This window comes from Theobroma cacao, chromosome 10 (genome assembly GCF_053813885.1).
Source record: "Theobroma cacao isolate CCN51 chromosome 10, ASM5381388v1, whole genome shotgun sequence".
NCBI lineage: Eukaryota > Viridiplantae > Streptophyta > Magnoliopsida > Malvales > Malvaceae > Theobroma > Theobroma cacao.
The window spans coordinates 28946846-28963956 of NC_142648.1; the positions used below are offsets into that span (position 1 = coordinate 28946846).

Below are 17111 nucleotides of genomic sequence, written 5' to 3' on the forward strand. Positions count from 1 at the left end.
AAATTAATAAATAAAAGCAAGATATGGTTAAATGCAGCATGAAATTAGTATTCGCTCCTTCCGTTTTAGTGACCAATATAATATAATGTTTTTTTTTTTAAATCGCAATATAATATAATATAATATAGCATCTACTTATTCCGTGGTGATTGAAATTAAAATATAAAGGCCCAAAGTCAGAAATTAAACCAATTTATGGTCAACTGTACAAAAAATAAAGTGAGAAAAATTTTACAAAATTGGCTGGCTATGGCTATCCTACTTTACTGAACTGCTAATCTCTGGAGATGATCCAAGAACACCTCAAAGCTGACATCGTCCGTAAAGATTATGTCTCCACCCGGATGATGACCATCCGAGTTATATGTCGCAGAAGGATTCAACTTTGCCAGAAGAAAACGAGCCTGAGGAGGATCAAAACCAACACTTAGCAAATCAAGCATGGATGAACAACAAAGAATGTCATCTCATCTCATCTCTTTCTCTCAAGGAGGAAAGGGACTAACTCAAATCTCACCTGTGAGCCATGCTGGTCACAAATGACTAGTCGAGGAACTGGAAACCTTTCCTTGATTATTGCATCTGCATCACCACGAGGAGCTTGCAGCAACTGAGCAAAAGCCTACACCCAACAAATGATATGATAAGACCAAGCACTTATGCCCACCACCTTTTGCTTTCCCTTTCCCCCAAATTTTCCCTCACATCTCTCTCTTTCCCAGTTACATCACTTTTGATACGGTGATTGCTTATGTGATCATTGATGATGAAAATGCACTTCTGTTATGATGCCATCTTCTTACTTACCATCTTCCTACATCCTTATACCAAAAATAATCAAGATTTGGTGGCAAAAGCCCAATAAAATTAGCATATCCAGTACAACCATAGGCAAAACACGGGCTACCATCTCCAATGCAAAGCATAGAAAAAAAAAAACCTTGAAATTCAACGCCAAAGACTCCTAAAACTAAGGGCTTAAAGATTTGGTGACCAGCAGTAATACTTTTCTTCATTAGTGAAGAAAAAAGTGGTATAATTCTCCATCGATAATTATGATATCATAATATTCTATTGAGAAGAAACAAAGAATCAAACAGACTGCCTTTGCTAAATTTTTTTGGGTACCGATAAAAGTATGAAATATATCATAGTAATATTTTTTGGATAAATATAAGCTTGCTTTTCTTGTTAGGCTGAATATGAAAATTCCAAGTTCAAGAAAAACTACCTGATGCTCAGGTTGATTGTGGTATCCAGCTTTTCGCCACTGAGCGATAGTTGAGCCATGAAAAATAACAATAGTGAAATAAGAGTCCAAAAGAAGGATCCTGTCAGCTGCAATGGCAGCCACATCAAGCAATGCTGGTTCTGGAGCCGACTGAAATGAGTAGGAAATCAGTGAAGGTTGAATCATCACAACTGAATTGGCAACATTTTCCCGATTCAGGATCATTCTAAAGTATGCCGTCTCATCAGGGCTGTTATTGAAGACCTGTAAGGTATGAACCAGCCTAGTTTAAGAAAATTATCACATATAATGCATAGCCTATAATAGCCAGAAGAAAATTATCTAATATAATGCATAACCTATAATAGCCATAGGTTTTCAATTATTCTGATGAAAAGGACAATATGATTTAAAACCAAGATGGATTATACCTGGACAAACTGTGAACGTCGTAAATGAAACATGAACTGAGGAAATATTGAAAACCTTGGAGACAGACTGAAAGAAGATGGGCTATCCTTTTGGTAATCCCCAAACCGAGAACATATATGTATCAACGCTTTATCCAACCATCTTATAGGGTCAAATTCAGCCTGCACACCAATATGATGTCACGGAATAGTACACACCACACTTACACAGGTCAAAAACTATCATAGATGACTGAAAGCAACAATTGCAGGAGTAAGGGGAAGGACTGTGGAAAGCCCTGTGTGGTAACAATGAGGTTTTAGCATTTTCATTGTTTAGAATTGCAAACCAATTCATTTTTATTGTTTAGCATTTTTATTAAAAATCCAAAAGGCAGCATATTAATGGCCCCCTAGCAGACTAAGGCATTGTGGTTAAAGGTGGGTGCAAAGTGCACTCTTGGTGTTAGAGCCCCTATATCACCCAAGAAGCAAGGTGCAAAAAAATCTTTTGCCTGAGTGAAGCAATATACAAAAATAATTACATATGTGTGTGTGGTGTGTGTACAAAATATTGGCTTGTAAGAAATACTGTTTCTTCCATGAATCATTTGGACTAAACAACTTCAAACGCATTATATATGATACAATGATTACCTCAATTTCCATTTTGAAAGACACAAAGCGTGCCATTACTACAGCAGCTGCTTCTTGGTCAAATCCAGCAATCAAGTCCTACAGCATTAAAAAATAGCTTAATTAGGTGAAATCTTGCAAAATACACTCTGGTTACTAGAAGTACAGTTGAGAAGCTGATCACACTTGGTAATAACTCAACCAATTCCCCATCCTCAGTGGGGATAGATGAGAAGGAAAAGATGCAAAAATCATTCAAGTTTACCAGAAGAGAGGGATAAGGGAACTAGCAAACTCGTGACATTCACCGAGGAAAAAATCAATTCATAATCATTAAGTGATAAAGGAGCATCTAAAACTCCGATTTCTTTAATATTTTCATATATAAGTTTGGTTAAACCCAGATTTCAGTCCTTGTACTAAGATAAAATATTTCCTTTAATCTGTTAACTTTGTTAGTTTGCAACTGTTAAGTTGATGATGTGTTAGACACTCTGTTATTTTATAACTAAAGAAAAATGACTTAAGTTTTTAAGGTCATGTGGCAAATCATATCCAAGATACAAAATTTAGAAAAACAAATGGAAAAATGGCATTTAAATCATAATCTGATAAAAAATGAAAAAAGAAAAAAAAAGGAAAAAATGTACTGGGAAAAGAGAAAAACAACAAGAAAAAGAAGTGGAGGCATGGAGAGAAACTATCAAAGAGAAATTGTTAGTGAAAAAAGCAAGAACCAAAATCATTAAATTCATGCTTCAATGGCATCTTCACAAAGTATAATCTGTTTTCTAATTTTTATCTGAATGAGATAAGTAGTGGTTGTGGTGGTTGGGGGAGTGGGGTGAAATGATCAAGGAAATGCATCATAGGTCATTAATTTAGAGTAATGAACTTCTTCAGTTCTTTGTAGAGCATTGATGTTTTGAGATGCCAGGCCATTCTTGACCTATAATGCTTCCCCTCGTAATAGTGAAGCCAAAGAATCTTATTGCAAATATCAGAACCCATGTATATAATTCCTAGATTTCAATTTTGCCCTTTATGCAAGCAGTACTTTTAGCCTCTAATCAATACACCGACACCAAATAAATTTAAATGATACCTTCAAAAATGTATAACAGTATCCGTGTTCCCTCAACCAGCCTACATATTTGAATTTTCCTAGTATTTTGGTGCTGAATCTGCTAGAAGCTTTGCAACAGATTTGGCAAACCCTCTTTCCAACACCAGAGAAAAAAAGGTAAAGACACACACGAAGCAAACTCGTAACTGCCTCAATCTCAACTAATTCCTTACATACTCGTCTTTGAGCATATTAAATGAATATCAAATCAACCAGTCACATGGAATGTGAACATCACCATCCATGTCCACAATGATTTCCTTTTCTGAGAAGGTTACATAGAGCAGTTCAGGGACAAATTAGACATTATTGGCGTTGCTAGTTTCTGTCTCCTTTTATTATTACTCATAGGAAAAAAGCATGAAACAATGGGGCAATTCTTCAAGGGGAAACGAAATTCATCAAACAAAGAGTCAATGAAGGAGACAATCAAAATTCAATCCAAGGACAGCCCCCAAGAAACACAAATTAATTATAATAGAAAATCAAAGGCTACCTGTATGCTTCCAGGTCCAGCAACCCATCTTCTTGAAAGAGTTGTAACACGAAGTCTCATTTCGCCAGTGCTATGCTGGTAACTGTAGAAAACTAATTGTAATAAGTCAAAGATGTCTGAACTGCTACCAAACATAAAAGAAAAACAAGTAAATGTATAGTGTATATAAGGTAAGAGTTCATACTATGTTAGAAATTGGAAATAGAATTGATTGCCCGAGGACTGAACAGTAGAATCAGGAATGTCCTTTTTAACAATTTCAAATATTAAACATAAAGATGTAGCTTGATCAAGGCCACACATTTTCCATGCACTGGTGCTCCCCTGCCCGACAATGGTGTCAGAGCACAAAGGACCTTTCTGCACATAGTCATTTACAATTAAACATCTTAAGTACGGCCAGTAGAAAAGGGAAGTACATAAATCTTTGAGTTATACCTTTTCAAGAGATGCGCAGGGCCCAAGAATACCCTGAACTTTGATGTCCTTTGAACAGTTTATCTCAAATATACCACTACAAGACATTAAGATTGTTCAATGGATCCAGTTATCATGAATTCATAAAATAGAAAAGTTAAAGAACTTGTAAGGCAGACAGATCATGCACAACACAAGACATCCAGGAGTAAAAGAAATTTGAAAAGAATTAACTATTGTTCTCAATAGGACAACTTAAAATAACTGGGGTCAAGGCACCTATAAGCTTACACACAATGGACTAGTAAGAGCAAGAAGAACAAAACATTAGAGCTGGCCCAGGTCACATACTATGCCACAGTAGAAAGGAGATAGAGGCACAAGTCTAAGTTCAATAAAGACTTACTTTGAAGATATTCCAAGATCCTTGTCCTCTGACTGGAAAACACGCCTAAGAGAGTCCTTAAATACTGAATGGCCAAAACTTTCTGCAAGCACAACAAGTCCCCCGGTTCTCTCAACAGCAACTTTAAGTTCAGCAACACCAACCTAGGACAAAAAAATGTGGCACAAGAGAAGAAAGTAATTTTATCCAACACATAGGAAATTTGATGGGTGAAAGTAAGAAACCAGCACTAGAATGCTTTTATGTTTGATCATGAAAGAAACAATTATTATTATTAAAAAAAATACAAGCGAATACTAACCTGGTCGAGGGCACAAGCAAAGAGATCGAGCACATGTCCTTGGTGCACAAGCTGCTTAGCAAGTGCTTCATAGAACTTAACAGCTTTGTGATAATGGGGAGCAGAATCTTTATCCAGATCCTTGTGAGAACGTATTGGTTCAGATAGATTCTTTGAGACAATCTAGAAGGAGAAGATGGATAAACAGGTAAATAAAATTTGTGCAAATGCATTATTGTCATAATGAATGACAAATAATGGAGCAGAGCAGTCCTTACAGCACCGGGACCTTCAGTTGAGGGGCCACCAATAAATGCCATGATCCGAGCTCCAGAACCGGGGACGCAGGCACCCAACAAACTGGCAGCCACACTCAAGGCAGTGCTGGTGCACCTGGTGGCCCGTTGATCAGCTGGAATGGGCCAAGGATCTTTTTGGAGCTCCTCCAAGACCTAGAAAAGGGAAATAAGGTTGTTCAACATTGAATCAGACATTGTTAAGAGGAAATTTTGCTAATAACCTACCGAATTGAGGGCAAACTCGCACTCAGAAGCAGGCAGAAGGAATCGTGCAATGCTCTCGGAAGACAAGCCGTCCCTGGCACCAGCAATCACGCCAGTGGTGGGCTTGGGCTTATTCAGGAAAAAGCTCATCTGCTCAAGAAGCTGGTCTTTGGAGACATCCTTTGAGCCCTTGAAGACATAGGTTTTAGGAATGGCTCCAAAGCCAAGCTCATGCACATGAACGAGGGTGCCAAAAGTGATCAAGCCAACAAGAGAGTTGTCCGGCAAGAGGCCGATGGCCTGTGACAAGGATGACTTGAGGAATGCCATTTCCTCTTCGATGATGGAGGTGTCGAGCACAAACATGAAGACAGGAGGAAGGGAGGAGGCTTCCCCGGGGGATTGGTACTCAATGGTTGTGTACTGAGGGAAGAGCTCAGCAGGGAGGTTTTCATCTGAGATGGAGGCGTAGTGGGGAGGGAAGTGATTGCGCTGGAAGCAGAAGGGGCAGATCCAAATCTTGGCAGCGAAATCCACGATGGAGAAGGGGTTGAGTACAGAGCGGCAGTTGCGGCAGCGGAGAGGAGCATAGGGTAGGACCGGCATGTTGGGAAATGGTTTGATCGGGGTGTAGATGGCTGACACTGGCACCACACAGTTGCTTGCCTCTTGCTTTGTCCCTGGCACCACATTCCATGCCATCCGAACCCCGTCCTGCCCTTCCAGCTCCATGAATTCTGCCATGCTTGTTTTATCTTTGTGCAAGTAATTCAGCCCACCCTACACTGCAAACAAAGGGAACTGCTATGATGTGAAGAGGAAAAGAAATTTGATATCATGAGAAAGGAATGTAGGTGATTCACGGAACAACACATATAAATGACTGAACATACTTTGGGTGACAATCCTCTTACTTTTATGATAACGATTTTTCATGGTATAAATTAACTAGCCAGCAGAAAAGCTAGTTGAATTAACGTCCGTTAAAATCATACAAATAAGCATGGGGGACAAAATTAGAAGTTCAATAGAATGGAACTATTCATATAAAAATTGAATAAACTTGCAAGAAGGAATATCATTAAATCAAGCAGTTATTAATGGTAGAGAGGCAGGCGCATTATGTAAATTGGTGTACCATAGTTGAGTCGATTTCAAGGAAGGCAAAACAAAATGGAAAATCAGGACATTAACAAGGCAAGTTGACGAATTTCATACTCATCGAAGGACTCGCAGAAGAGCTACAAGATCATACATATGTCTAAGTTTCAAAATGGCAAACATCGACGAAATTAAGCCACAGAAATTCATACAAATAGGCATAGCCCCAGTTCGAACTCGATCTACGCCAATCAAGCAATTAAAATCAGGTCACCACCGTTGTGTGCGAAACTATTGATCAAAATTTGGTGGGGATTTCGAAGCAATTGGAGAACGCAGGACCATTATTTAGAGTGTAGAGAGAGAATGATCGAGAAAATAGAGTACGAAGGAAGACAGAAAAGATGAGGAGAAACAACAGTTTAAGGGGAAAGAAAAAGCAAGAAGAAGAAATCAACTCACCGGCACCGGCTTCAAAAACTCTGACGGAGGAACCGGAGAGCAAAGCGGGAGTACCCGGTGAAGGAGCTTCCGCGATACGATGATGTCAAGAAGAGATCAAAGAACAGACCCCAAGATTATTTATTTAAATTAACTAAAATGAATTAGTAGTTAATACTGTATACTACCACTATTTTTTAACCCGAGCAAGGGAAAAATAAATATAAAAATATATTTATACCAATCAAGTAATTTAAATTTTTTCTATGTAAATGGCAAAAAATAGTTTTAAAGAATTTATTAAGTTTAAATATGCATTTGCAAATGATTTTTTTCACAAAAAATATGGGTATAATTAATTTATCTCATTTTGCCCATTCATTAATGTTTATTTATTATCCCTAAATTCATTTTTATTCTCCACTAGTAATGTCGTCATTATCTTTAGCCTGCATACATAGATAGCCAGTAGCCACATTGCTCAGACTCAGCTGTTGCCACTCTGATTCCTTCCTCAATCCCCCCTCTGATCTTGGTGTTAGAGATTGATCATATCAATTAAGGATTATTTCCTAAGGTTCCAGGGTGATTTACCATAAATGGGAATGGCGACGACGATGGGTCTGAGGGGCTTATCTTTATCTGGCTGCTCGCTTCCCCTTCTCCGCAGTTTGAAGGCTAAGCCACCCACCTCCTCATATCCAACAGCAAGAGCTTTCGCTGCTACCACCGGTACAACTAGCACCCTGAAAGCTCTCCTTTCGCCTTATAATCCTATCATTCTCAGAGGTTGTCCCTCATTTTGTGTGGCTCCCAACGCTAACGCGGCGGCCACAGCTCCTTCGGAGTCCAATGGTGATGACCCCACGGACAACATCAAGGATGCAGCCAACCTGCTCGACTTAAGGGTTGGCCGAATCATCAAAGCCTGGAGGCATGAGGAGGCCGATTCTCTTTACGTGGAAGAGGTGGATGTAGGCGAGCCTGAGCCCAGAATCATCTGCAGCGGCCTTGTTAACTACATCCCTCTCCACCTCCTCGAGTACGCAAAAGTAGTTGTTTTTGCTAATCTAAAGCCAAGGAATATGCGGGGTGTCAAGTCTTGTGGAATGCTCATGGCTGCTTCTGATGCGTCCCATCAGAATTTTGAGCTTCTTGTGCCCCCCGAAGCTTCAGTTCCTGGCGAGAGAATATGGTTTGGCACTGAACACGATAAAGATAACCTACCTGATCCTGCCACACCCAACCAGGTATCACCGGCCGCCATTTTTTTTTCCCTTTCCTGTCTCTGTTCACTTGCGTCCTTATTAAAACTTTGACATAGGGTGCATTACATATATAGATGTTGGAAAGCTAAGTTGCGGTCTAGTTTGCTTGGTAAATATATAGATTTGTTCTGCTTGGTAGATAGTAGCTTCGGGGAAAGTTGCAGGCTTTCTTGTGCTCCATATTGCAAAACCTATCAGACATTACTGTTTGAGAAAGCTAAAAGGTTTGAAGCTTTCAATAATAGTGTTGGGTTTTTCATTGGTGATATAACATTCATTCTGCTCCAGCATGTCGCATCCGTACAAAGTTATCTAATCATTTACTGTTTCAAATTTCTGCAGGTTCAAAAGAAAAAGATTTGGGAATTGGTGCAGCCTCATCTTAAGACAGATGCTTCATGTACTGCAATGCTTGGGGAGCACTTGATGCAGACATCTACAGGTGTAGTGGTCTGCAAATCTCTGAAGAATGCAAATATATCCTGATTAGACCCAATGCCATGTCCAGCTTCTTCCCATCTACCTATGAGTTAAGATTGAGGAAGATTGATGTAACATTTGCTATATTTATAAGTTAAGATTTTGTCAGTTGTTTCAATTTTCTGTGCCCATGTTCATGGTTCACTGTATTGGTTTATCCTCTTATGTTCACCAATGGTTCAATGGAAGTATTGAGGTTTCCTCTTGTGGATTTCATTTATATGTTCATGCTTGTCCAAAATAAAAAAGGACTAAAAAAATGGGAAAATAGCAAAGCAAACTGCTTTGTTTCTGCAGTGGAATGGCATGAATTAAAGGGCCATGAATGAATGTAAGCTTTTGGCTTCTGTAAAGCATCCGGTGTCTCCTTCTGATTATCAACAAACATGTTTATTAAATTGTGATACGATTCAATGATCTATTTTATATAATTTATTCTAACTCACATAATAAGAGGAATATTTCTATATTTAAAAAATAAAAACTACACATCTTACGATCTTATAGTAAATTAAATGCGCAAGCTCTAACATATTAATAATATACATGAATGTTACCAAACCTTAATGTAGAGATATGAATTTTAATTGTCACAAAATGTATAAATATTGTAATAGGATATTAATAACAATGATTTGTTTGCACAATTTATTCCTAACTAAATGATAATTGAAATAGCAAAATGTTTTTTATCTCTCAAATATAGGGTGTTTTTGAAAATAACTTTTCTCATAATTTTAACTATTTTTAACTAAGAGATAAGATTTGGGGAAAAATACCTTTAATGAAACTTCGTCATTTACGTGCACTCTCATTCACGTGCAAGTTTGTGAAAATGAATCTATCTAGAATTTGCTACATGACATTTTGTTAAAAACATCTTCATGTTGCAAGAAAGCATTTTTCTGATTTTTATGACATTGACGTAATTTCTAAATGCTAGGTATATTACACGGCAGGTTTATAAACGATTGTTTGATTCATTCTTAAAGATAAAAAAGTGCTTGAATAAGTTCAAAACAAAGTAATCAGTCACAGCAAAGAAGTTCTTAATAAATGGTAAGTCAGTGAATGTCAAATTTTTTGTTGTATTTTTGAGTGGGTTTTGTAATTTGAATGTCATATTGCTTAAAAATGTGATTTAGGGTTTTATTGTTAAATGACATTTGGTGTTGCTTGAAGTTGTTGAAATCCCTAGAGATGTTACACGCTATGCCATTTGGGTCAAATGTTATTAGAATATGGAGAGAAAATGGGTATAACTTGTAACAAATCTAGGGATTTCCTTAAGTGCATGAATATGGCATGTAGCAACCAATGAATTTTAGACATTGCATGTATCCTTTCAGGATTAAATGGATAACGTGTAGCATCTTATGAATTTTAGGCATAGCATATAACAATATAGGAATTTTAGGCATAGTGTGTAAGAAATTAGTTATTATACATCGCGTGTAGTAAATAAGAATTTATAGGCATGGTATATAAAAACATAAAATTTTTTGTAAACATCATGTATCTTCTTTGGGTTAATTGTTCATTGCATGCAACTTACATGTGCATTACTGTATTCCATTGTAGATGGATTTCATCGAATACGAGAACCTTAATGTGAAACAGAAAGAGGAATTAGTCACCATGAATTCAAAGAAGGAAAATGTGAAATCGGAAATCTCCAAGTGCTACTTTTTTGCCATTCTCCTACACAACATAATGCTTCGCAAAATCAAAGAACCAGCACAATGAAGCATTAGTATAGAGTAACCGGTGGAACGAAGCCAAAATGGACACAGTGTCCAATGATTAATCTCATGTCTTGTATTGTTAGTTTAAGCTTAACATAATTGGCAAAGTGGGAATATGAAATGCCCCATACTTTGATATGGTGATAAATAAAGTTAATCGGATGCAAATTGAGGTCAATTAAAATGTTTAAAAGTGATAAAAGATGAAAAGAATAGTTTATGATAAAATATTTCTCACGTGAGGAAATAATAATAAAATAATAATATTTTATCGAAGGAGAATTGGTGAGATAAAAGGATGATTCGGAGGTCAATTGAAGTATAATAAGGAACTTTGGCAACCAAGGAGATAAGATAAAATTTTTAGAATAAAATAATATTTTATTAATAAAATAATATTAAAATATTATTATTTAACCGGATGTTGAAATCAAAATCAATCATGAAGAAGGATCATATACTTGATCCAAGTGGGGGAGAAGAAATACAAATAAAATTTTGGAAATGAGCGACGAAAGTGAAATACTCGTGTTTTGTTAAGTCGAACCAATGTGAATAAGTAAATATTTAAATATTGTGGTAATACCGCGTTGAGGTGTAATTTTTATATTTCGGTGGTACACGCACAAAGAAATGAAGATAAATGAAAATTAAAATTTTTAGACGCATCAAAGAGATTGAATATAAAACATAAAGATCGAAGGATTATGTAGTGAAATAATAATATAAATATATAAAAAAATAATATATATATATATATATATATATATATATATTAGAAGACCAACATGGGCAGCCGCCCATGTGGTCAATAAAAAGAGTCAAAGACTCTTTACTTTGTTAGATGGAGGGAGCTGGCCATGTGGAGCAAAATGGTGAAGGAAGAAAAAGAATTGTGAGGGGCTGGTCATATTGGAACAATTTGGAAGATTTATGAAAGAATAATATATATATATATATATATAATTGAATAAGCTAAGTAAAAAAGACAAAGAAGAAGAGAGAAGTCGGTTGTGAGGGAGAATAAAAGAGAAACAAAAGAACAAAGGAAAGAAAGAAGAAAGAAGTAGCCGAGAGAAAGAAAAACAAAAAGAAGAGAAAGCCGAGTGTGAAGGAGTAAGTGAGAGGAGGGAGAGAGCTGAGTTGAGGGGCCGGTTTTGCCACCATTTAGAGAGGAAAATGAGCTATTTTTTTGCTGATTTTGGAGGCAAAAAAGTGTAGCTTTGCTGCTAGTTTTGGAGGCTGAAAAGTGCAGCTTTGCTGCTAGTTTTGGAGGCCGAAAAGTGTAGATTTTTGTAGCTGATTTTGAAGGTTATAAGGTGTGGTTTTTGTGGTTAATTGTTGTTGTTTTGACTGCTAATTTTTGGAGAAAAAAGTGCAGCTTAGCTAATGATTTTTTTGAGGAGAAATAGAATAGCTTAGCTGCTGATTTTGAAGCCAATATGAGTAGCTTTAGTAGTTGAAAATTGAAGGTTGAAAGGCAAGAAAGTGTGGCCGGTGGTGAGAGGGAGAGAGAGGAAAAAATTTGAGACGGTTTGTGCATGTGAGAAAGAAAAAGAAAGACAAGCAAGGGCTGCTGGACGGTGGAAGAAAGAAAGCAAGAAAGAAAAGAAAAGAAAAGAAAAGAAAGTAACAAGAAAGAAAAAAAAAATGGGCATGACCCAACAAGAAAGAAAAATGGGTATGGCCCAACAAGAAAGAAAATGGACATGGCCCAATTAGAAAGAAATGAGAAGAGTTCATGAAAAAGGGTCCAAAAACAACAAAAGAAGAAAAGTCCAAAAAAAAAGAAAGGTGGAGACTTGGGCCAACTTAGCCTAATTGGGTAAAATTTCTTTATTCTACTCCATGGCTTATTGTGAAATTGGACTATATGGAGGCTAGCTCATTTTATTTAATTATACATTGGTTATTTGGTTATATGAATTAAATTTAAATTACTTTAATACAATATTTAAATATTTTATTAGGAGGTGTCATAGGACTAAAGTAAAGAAAAAAATGTGAAATTTACGAATAGTGCTCGAATGAAGTTAAGAAATTTTAAATGATTCGTTGTGAAGAATTAATGATGTTGGAGGAATTTAGATGCATAATTTGGTTGAGAGTGTTAAGTTGAATGGTAAAATAGTGGAAGAAATGAGGAGAATTGAAATACCCCATACTTTGATATGGTGATAAATAAAGTTGATCGGATGCAAATTGAGGTCAATTAAAATGTTTAAAAGTGATAAAAGGCGATTCAGAAGTCAAGTGAGGCATAATAAGGTATTTTGGGTACCAAGGAGATAAGATAAAATTTTTAGAATAAAATAATATTTTATTAATAAAATAATATTAAAATATTAATATTTAGTCGGATGTCGAAATCAGTCATGAAGAAGGATCATATGGTTTATCCAAGTGGGGGAGAAGATGACAAGCCCGACTCTATAAAAATATTTGTCATGAGATACATGTGATGGATAGCATGTTTGCATGCTAGGAGAGTCTCGAAAAATTTACAAAAGTCGGTATTGTACCTAGAGGTATAACAAAGTTGATTTAAACCTCAAATTAGATCAAATAGAGAATTTACGATGAATTAAGAATTTTAAATTCCCATAATGGTTTAATATGGTGATTCGGAGTTTGAGGATCAATTTGGAGTCAAATCGAAATTTTCGCTATCTAGGGGCAAAATGGTCATTTGCCATCTGGGGACAAAATGAGAATTTTTAGAAAAGATTTTTGGCCCCATTTGACTTATTGGAGTATGATTTGAGGTTTAGAGGTGAAAAATTTTAATTTCGGTATAATTTGGAGTATAGGGATAAAATGGTAATTTTACCACCCTAGCAGCAAAACAGTAATTTTTCATCACCAAGACATTTTTCCAGCACATGGTCATCCTTTATCCTCATTTTGACCATTGACTAATTGTGTGGTGGAGATAAAAAGGATTAAAATTTTAAAAATTGTAAAAATAGACCAATAAGAAAATGTCATGTGTTAAGCTTAGGATATTTTATTATTTAACTAAAAAAATAGCATAAATCAGCCCATTACTCTCCAAATATTAGGCCAAGCAAGGAAGAGAGAGAAAGAGAGGAAGAACAAACCCTAGGTGAGGAATTTCAAGAGAAAACGTGTAGAAAATCAAGGAAAACAAGTGAAAAAGGTAGGATTTTTCAACTTAAGCTTGGAATCTATTTTCCTTAAGCATTTCTCCTTATTTTTCATGCTTAAATTACATGTTTTCATGATGAATTGATTACTGATCAAAATGGGTTAGGAGAGAGAAAGTTGTTAGATTAATTTGATTTTAAGTTATGTTAATGTTTTTAGTTAGTTTAGCATATTTAGGAACAAAACAACAAGAAAAGAATTTATTTTCCTCCATTACCATTATTGGCCGAATTTTCAAGGAGAATATTGGCTGCTGATCTTGATGTTTATTTGACAAATTATGATGAATAATGATGAATTATGAGCCTAGAAAAATAATGAGAATTTTCGGAGCAAAAATATGAATTTTTACTCACTAGGGGTATTTTTGTAATTTGCTATCGAGACTGATAAATTGAATCTCATTCACAGTCACTAAGGTAATTTAAGTATAATTGGAGTGTAGAAAGTGAGAAGAATTGATTTGGAGTTAAATTGGAGATAATAGGTCGAATTAGGTCAGCACCGCATTTAAGCGGTAGTTAGATAAGTTGTATATCATATCATGCATATATACCGAGCCTGAATTGATTTTATAATGGTCAAGCATTAATGTGGTGAATTATGTATTGTACATTATGGATAGGTGGTAAGCAAATTACACTGGTAAAAGTACAGAGATTGTGCTTGAAGACTGGGGTTATGAGTATATCAACTCCTGGAACTGTGAGTGAACTTATTATTGTCTTAATTATCTAGAGTAGTTTTATACAATTGTGTGATTTTATAGAAAATGGATTTAAATGGTAAATTGCTATGTTTTAGGAGAAATTACGATTTTATAAAATGATTTTATAAATTTTCTGGAAAAATCGAACACTGGTTTTGAAAATAGAGTAATTGGAGACTGCCTGCTTGTGTTGTAAATTTATGGTTTTAAATTGAATGGCTAATGACAATATATGAGCATGAATGGCTAAACTGATTTTGGTGTTAGAATTATTTGTACTGAGTATTCAGCCTTGAGAGGCTAGGTTGCGATAAATTGCCATGACATGCTAAAATGAATTTTATTAATTGGTGGAGTTTATATTAATTATTCACTACAGAGGGGGTTCCATGGACCAACCTATTAGAGGGGCATGGTAAACTCCATTATATTCTTACCTCAAACGGAGAGGCGTGTAGGGTATCTCCTGGGGTAAAGCTTAGGGTTCACTTCACGCCAAACCACCACGTGAAGGGGAACTCAACCAACGCCAAGGAACGACTGTATTTTTCTCAAACTAAAAATATATTTTAAGTGTATATAAAAATTTTAACAGCCTTGGCGAACTCGGTTGGATGCCCTGCGCAAGGTATCACCGAGTATGAGTTTTGACATGAGCCAAAGTTTTAAGAAATTCATAAGCCAAGTTGATTACTCGATTTATATGGATTGATTTTATTTGGTTAAAATGAGTTGAAAGATAATGAAATTACAGTATGATAACTTATTTCAATTGTCTCTATTTACTCAACTTTAAATAGTTTAGATGGTATATGTTTACTCACTGGGATTTTATAATCTCACCACCCTCATTTCCTCACATTTCAAGCTCGATGAATTTCATAGTTAGCTGACTTTGACAAGGACCTTCATTTGGACTCGAATCGGTAAAAGCTGTAGGTTTCCAGCTTCCGATGCATTTTGGTTAGATGTGGGCCTACATGTCACTGTAAAAGAAATTTTATGCTTTGGTTATTTGCTTTATAATATATATGAATGTAATTAACTTTTACGCTATAAGAATTATGTACCGATAGTTTTATGAAAATTATTTTACAAGAAAATAGTTTATTTTATTGAATATTTTTATTATATTCAAATGGTCAAATTTTCACTTCAAATGAACGTTTTAGATACTTAATTTGTTTTTAAATCATTAAATATATATTTTCTGCTTACCTACTACATTTTTAGTAAGTTTCGAGATTTTTGACAAAAATGACGAAAATGCCCCTGAGAGCCAGAAAATAATATGTTATGTTCTGATTTGGAAATGATTTGTAATCCTTCGAATTTTGATATTTGATAACTATTGCTCACCGGGGAAGTGCGAAAGCTGATAAGAGAGCCTTGCGAGATTTCCATCGACATTCGGGGTGAAGAATGTTTGTCGAGGTCTCGTTGCGGTTGTCACAAGCCCGATGGAAGTTCCGGGTCGTGACAAAAATAATGTCGATTTATGATCGAATGAGAGAGAAAAGTGGAATTGATGCTCTAAGTATATTGAATTTAAATTGTTACTAGGAAAGTTTGTTGTGGGAGCGTGTCGAACGATGTAGGTGACTGGCAAATAGGAATAATTATACGAGTACGAATCAATAGTGACGTAGAAATCCCGCTATTGTGAAGTGAGTAACCTTACCATCATTTTAATTATTTAAAGTATGTTTTATTCGGTTTTGGTGAAATTTTATGAAAATGAGCTTTAATGGTAAATCTTTATGTTTATAAACAAAATGAGTTTAAACAAAATGATTTTATAAATTGTCTTGAAATTAAATGACGTTTTTTGAAAATAGAGTAATTAGAGACCACTTGATGTATTGTAAATTTAAGGTTTTAACTTATTGGCTTATGGCAATATTGGCATGAATGGTTTAATTGCTAAATGTGTTGAAAATGCATGAATTATTGATTTGCCTTGAGAGGCTGTAGAATAAAATAATTGCCATGTCATGCTATTGTTGAATTTTATTGTATGGTGGGTTTAGCGAGCTGCAGTGGGCGGGTTCTATGAACCAGCCTATTAGAGGGGCACGGAATCCAGATATATATATGTACCTCGATCGGAGAGGCGCGTAGGGTATCTCTTGAGGTATGGATAGAGTTCACGTCACGTCGAACCACCTCGTGATGATGAACTCTGCTAACGCCAAGGAACGGCTGTGTTTTCAAAACGATCAAGTGTACGCCTCCGATCAAGGTGTCATCGAGTACTATTTGATGACATGAGCCAAATGTTTATGAAAGTCATAAGCCTTAATGAGAAATTAAATGAAATACAACCGTTTGCATGGGTTGGGATGAATTTTCAAATTGTGAAATACGTAATGTGATGGGATATTTTGATTGTCTCATTTTACTCGGCTTTAGCTGATTTAAATGATGTTTGTTTACTAACTGAGATTTTATAGTCTCACCACCCTCCTTTCCACCCATTTCAGGCTCGGAATAAACTGTAGATAGTTGGTATCGTCGGGGACTACAGTTGGACTTGCACCATCCAAAAACTGTAGGTTCATGTCTTATGATACTTTTGGTCATTCGTGAGCTCACGTATCACTGTAAATTAAATTTTATACTTTGGTTATCTGTATTACAATATATATGAATTTATTTTGCTTTTATGCTGTAAAAAAATTATTTATGCACTGT

The 17111-nt window shown here is 35.8% G+C and overlaps 2 protein-coding genes across 5 annotated transcripts; one reads left to right on the forward strand and one right to left on the reverse strand.

Annotated features, from left to right (window-relative positions):
* Positions 1–115: 115 nt before the first annotated feature.
* Positions 116–7228, reverse strand: LOC18587546 (protein transport protein SEC23 C). 4 transcript variants are annotated; one of them, XM_007011381.3, is made up of 13 exons: positions 7069–7228; positions 5527–6290; positions 5281–5454; positions 5024–5185; positions 4723–4865; positions 4338–4413; positions 4084–4259; positions 3900–3981; positions 2299–2376; positions 1663–1824; positions 1232–1495; positions 518–622; positions 116–404 (listed from the first exon to the last, which is right to left on the reverse strand). In XM_007011381.3, the coding sequence occupies exons 2-13, from the start codon at positions 6247–6249 to the stop codon at positions 264–266; spliced, it is 2286 nt and encodes a 761-aa protein (XP_007011443.1). In that variant the 5' UTR covers positions 6250–6290; positions 7069–7228; the 3' UTR covers positions 116–263. The 4 variants fall into 4 exon arrangements, with proteins under 4 accessions (XP_007011443.1, XP_017984877.1, XP_088658609.1 ...); XM_018129388.2 differs by having other exon boundaries at positions 5527–6306; positions 7069–7217; XM_088802483.1 differs by having other exon boundaries at positions 5527–6285; positions 7069–7194.
* A 172-nt stretch (positions 7229–7400) lies between these two features.
* LOC18587547 (Nucleic acid-binding, OB-fold-like protein) lies at positions 7401–9011 on the forward strand. Its single transcript, XM_007011382.3, has 2 exons — positions 7401–8297; positions 8658–9011. The coding sequence occupies exons 1-2, from the start codon at positions 7647–7649 to the stop codon at positions 8799–8801; spliced, it is 795 nt and encodes a 264-aa protein (XP_007011444.1). The 5' UTR covers positions 7401–7646; the 3' UTR covers positions 8802–9011.
* The last annotated feature ends 8100 nt before the right edge of the window (positions 9012–17111 follow it).